Source organism: Pseudomyrmex gracilis, unplaced genomic scaffold (assembly GCF_002006095.1).
Source record: "Pseudomyrmex gracilis isolate BER0280 unplaced genomic scaffold, ASM200609v1 scaffold_748, whole genome shotgun sequence".
Taxonomy (NCBI): Eukaryota; Metazoa; Arthropoda; class Insecta; order Hymenoptera; family Formicidae; genus Pseudomyrmex; species Pseudomyrmex gracilis.
In genome coordinates this window covers 2,113-6,638 of record NW_018021332.1, presented here as the reverse complement: position 1 = coordinate 6,638, position 4,526 = coordinate 2,113, and the positions used below count along the sequence as shown (strand labels likewise).

At 33.6% G+C, this 4,526-nt stretch overlaps 1 protein-coding gene across 2 annotated transcripts in view; it reads right to left on the bottom strand.

Moving 5' to 3' along the window:
* Positions 1-525: 525 nt before the first annotated feature.
* The window catches only part of LOC109861419 (GATA zinc finger domain-containing protein 10-like), a 4,929-nt gene continuing 928 nt past the window's right edge, over positions 526-4,526 (bottom strand). The window contains exons 2-9 of one of the 2 annotated variants that reach the window (XM_020441058.1): positions 3,678-4,117; positions 3,431-3,557; positions 3,184-3,332; positions 2,697-3,100; positions 2,274-2,555; positions 2,159-2,191; positions 1,747-2,003; positions 526-1,629 (exon numbers count right to left, since the gene is read on the bottom strand). In XM_020441058.1, the coding sequence (XP_020296647.1) occupies positions 1,018-1,629; positions 1,747-2,003; positions 2,159-2,191; positions 2,274-2,555; positions 2,697-3,100; positions 3,184-3,332; positions 3,431-3,557; positions 3,678-4,117 (2,304 nt within the window). In that variant the 3' untranslated portion in view covers positions 526-1,017. The remainder of the gene's footprint in view (positions 1,630-1,746; positions 2,004-2,158; positions 2,192-2,273; positions 2,556-2,696; positions 3,101-3,183; positions 3,333-3,430; positions 3,558-3,677; positions 4,118-4,526) is intronic. The other variant, XM_020441059.1, reaches the window with a different exon arrangement.

The following is a 4,526-nucleotide window of genomic DNA, read 5'->3' as shown; positions in this document are numbered from 1 at the left end:
TATATATATATATAATGTGTGTATGTGTATATGAACGTATATGTGTATATATATATATATATACGTATATATGTAATATTCTGTCTCTTGATATTTTTTCTTCATAACAAATAAGTAAATTAAATGATTGCATTTTGGAGTAAATATATAATGCAAATATGCTACAAAGCAATGTTCTCCAAATGCACAATATAGAATACATATATACATATTATACATATATATATATATACAGGATGTCTGAAAAATTTTGACACAGCCGAAGTATAGAGATAGATTGAGTGAAACTGAATAGAAAAGTTATTTGCCATTTTGCGAAATTCGCAATAGTTAATGAGATATACATTAATAAATTTGAACCAATGAGCGCGTGGGAAGCAGAGTTGCAAGATCGAGCAGAGAGCAACGAGAGCATCGAGCGGTGGGGGCACGCACACAAGCCAGAACCGCCGTCTGTGTGCGTGACGTCACATTCATTTATTAATGTATATCTCGTTAACTATTGCGAATTTTGCAAAATGGCAAATAACTTTTCTATTCAGTTTCACTCAATCTATCTCTATACTTCGGCTGTGTCAAAATTTTTTAGACATCTTGTTTATGTATATATATATATACAATACAGTAATGCCTCGAAAATTTTCCGTATTTTTGCCACGATATTTTTCCGAAAGTCATCCCCACTACTTCCAAAAGTATTTCACCAAGGCTTCGCGTGAATTGGTCGAAATGACTATGCGGCAATCGAGCTCGTGGTCGATCTGAATTAGAGGTAACAGCCGGCAATTTTCGGGACACATACCTCCCTCGAAATTTTTCCGCTCGCGAAAGCGAGGAGCGGAAAAATAGCAAAGCACTACTATATATGTATGTATGTATGTATGTATGTATGTGTGGTATGTATGTATATATACATACGTTCGTACGTATGTATGTGTATAAAATCTTGGTAATAAATTGTATCGCGAGAAACTGAACAATTGCTACATAAAGCGTAAATGATATTAATTATACTTTTTAGGCTGCTGCTTCTTCGACAATTGTATTTTCAGGAATTGTAGATTCAATGTTAGCTAATTCACGTTCAGTCTCAGTAGTGACCAATGTCGGACTGTGTGAAATCGTGTTCTTTTCGTTACAATTGGCTTCCACCAAATCAGTTACACTAACGCTATCGTCTATGTTATCTTTTTTAATAGGCAACGCATCAACGTCTATATGAACATCCGCATTAATGTTATTTTTGCTCTTCTCGTCAGCATTGTTCACTATTCTATCCGAAGCTTGACTTTTCTGACTCGATTCTTCATTCAGTGTAATCGATTGTTCGGCACTATCAAACTGTCCCGGTATAGATTTTTCGTCACTTTCCATTGCGTTACTATTCTTGATTTCTTGTTGTTCAGTCTGTTGCGTGATATTACTACCAGGTTGATTATTATGTTGATATTGCTGAGTATTTCTACCTCTTCCTCTGCCACTTTGCTGATTATCAGGTGGTGGAAGAATAGGTATTGCAGCTTTTGGTCGTCGCAGAGGAGCAGTTTGTTGTTGCTGTTGTTGCTGCTGAGCAGGACTATAGTAAGTACACCCTTGTGGTTGAAACAGCTCTTGTGGTGGACCTTGAGGCTATAATTTCAAATGTACAATAAAAATATATAGAAAATCAAAAAATAAGAAATATATTTCCTATTTGTAAGAATATTCTTTTCTTATCATATTTAAAAATAAACTTATTGTTTCCACCTGCACTGAAGGATTATATCCTTGGTAGCCTTGAAAGTTCGGTGGAAATGTTGGGCCATTTGGCCCGGGAACGTAATTGATTATACTAGGAGGCGCCGTTTGAGGAGGTATAAATTGTGGCGGTGGTACTAAGAATGGTGGTGGTGCATAACTAGCTGGCTGTCCACCAGGAGGTAAAGAAATAACGGGCTGTCCTCCCATAGGTGCTGTAGCTGGACTCACAGGAGAAGATTGTTCGAAATGACCTTGTGGATAGCCTGCAAATTAAAACATAAAAATACAGAAGGAAACTCTAATTAAACCTTTGTTGATTTAGTAAAGCGCGCAAAACATACAGTAAGATAGTAAAAATTTTATCAAAAAAGTATTTATAAAAAAAAGAAATACAATTTTGTATTTTTCTCTTTCTTACCTTGAGATTCTAGAACGGCTCTTGAGTTTCCAGCTATATGTATGCATACGTGACATTAAATATTATGCTCCTATATGTATACGTGAAAACATATCACAATGTATCAATATGTTACCTTGAGGTGAAAAATATCCATGTTGGGCGTGTTGAGAAGGATAATTTTGTTGTGCAGATGTTTCTGAAATCGGTCGTTGACGAAGACTGGAGTATCGTTTAGGTCTGTTTCCAGAACCATCTTGTTGTTGTTGTTGTTGTTGTTGTTGTTGCTGCTGCTGCTGCTGTTGCTGCGGTTGTATTGTTTGCTGCGAATGTGTTTGTTGTTGATGTGACTGTTGTTGCTGCATTCTAGGCGGTACTGCATTTGATCTATGTTGATTGGAAGATGGGAAGTAGCTTTCTAAAATATAAAGGTAGAAATTAAAGAAAACTATAAACAATCACTATAAATTTAATCTAATAAAAAAAACTTCTCTTATAAATAAATGTCTTTAAGAATTTCATTTTATTCTACTTCCTAACATACATCACAAAAACTTACTGTTATGTCTTGCAGGCTGATGATATTGACCACTGTCATTAACATTGACTTGTTTCATATCGTGAACGAGTTGATGCTCGTCATTGTGTTGCGCAGGAGGATTTCTTCTATTCTCAACCGTGACTAGACCAAAACCACGTCCTTTTGATTTATTCTCTACTATTCTGTTAGTGACCATGTTGTTATTAGCATTTGTTTTGAAACCTCTTCCACGCGTCCTACTCGCCGCTAAGCTTACAGATTCTTGAAGATTGCTTCTCTTACTGGTCTCTCTTGGCAATAATTTGGCATTAGTTGTATCATTGCTAGATCCGATATTTCCATTTGCATTTTGATTTTGAATAGCATGTTTGTTATCTTTTTTCCAAGTATTAGCAGATTCATCTAGCGATTTGTTTTCATTTCTGTGACAATAGTTTTACTCAAAGTTAATCTTTTCAATTTTTTTTCAAAAGTTATGTTTTATAAATATAACCCAGATACATACGTGACAGTATTAGAGACAGTAAGTGTGGATTTTACATTGTCCTGTTGAGATTGAAGTGGCGGAAAATTTTGAGTTTTATTTTGTGTTTTACTTTTGCTGCTATACCAAGCAGATGAAATCACAGGTTCTTCCATTTTATTTAAAGCATTCTGTGCCAATTTTAAAGAAAAATAAAACAAAAAGATATTTAGTAAGAATTATACTAATTGTGGTGTTTAAAGCATATTATAATTTTCTTATTCTTTACCTTATTATTACCAAGAGCAGGAAACTCTTCATTATTTTTGTGAAAACGTCTGTTTCCTCTACTAGAAGTAGTCTTTCCATAAGCATCTTCATCTTCCCAATTTCTTGTGTATTTGTTGGGTCCACGACTAAAAAAATACATAATACTGTACAAAATACATAATAATAACATATATACAAAAATATATTATAATTTCCAACAGAATTGAGAAAGAATCGAAAGAAAGATAAAATTAGTGGTTCTCTACCCGTATCTTCTTCTCCTCCTAGCTCTAGGAGGTCCTTCTTCATTTCTAATATCATAACCATATGTTGCTATTAGTTCTTCAGGTTTTTTGGGGGCTTGTTCTTCATCATTGTATCGATCATGATCCCATTTGTCTTCCTTGTCCTTCCATACTTTCTTTTCTTTAGTTTTTTTCACATTTGTTTGCACTTCTGTGTTGGCATCAGTTACTTCATCAGTTGTTCGATCATCATGTTCATAAAATGTTCCCCGTTTTGGAATATATTGTGGATTACGTCTATCCTCATCATCAGCCAACTTCTTTTGTGGTTTCTCTTCTTCCTGACCATCTCCACTTTCTCGTAATTCCCTACCTTCTTGTGACTCAGTATCAGAGTTACTTTCTGAATCTTCATAAATATCACATTCTGAATCCTGATGTCCATCAGTCTGTTCACTACTCTATAAAAAAAAATGTATTACTTTTAATGTGATTTTTTTTGTTACTAATGTGTCTAAACTGGCTCTGTGTATGTGTGTATTTATAAAATTCTTGAGAATTGTATAAAAAACCAGATTTATAATTTTAATATCTTTAACAATATATCCTAATCATCTCTTATGTAAAATACAGTGAAGTTTCTTGTAACTTAAATTATTGAGACCAAGCTTTTCTTCTATAAAAGATAGAGTATATAAAGTAACAAAGTAATAAACATATATATATTCAAATATGTAATACACTCGTATATACATACATGAGATATGTATATAAATACATACACGCGCACAGTATTTCTTTATTTAGTTTTAAAATTATTATAACTTTCTTTAGCATACAGTTATGTCTATATATATATATATATACATA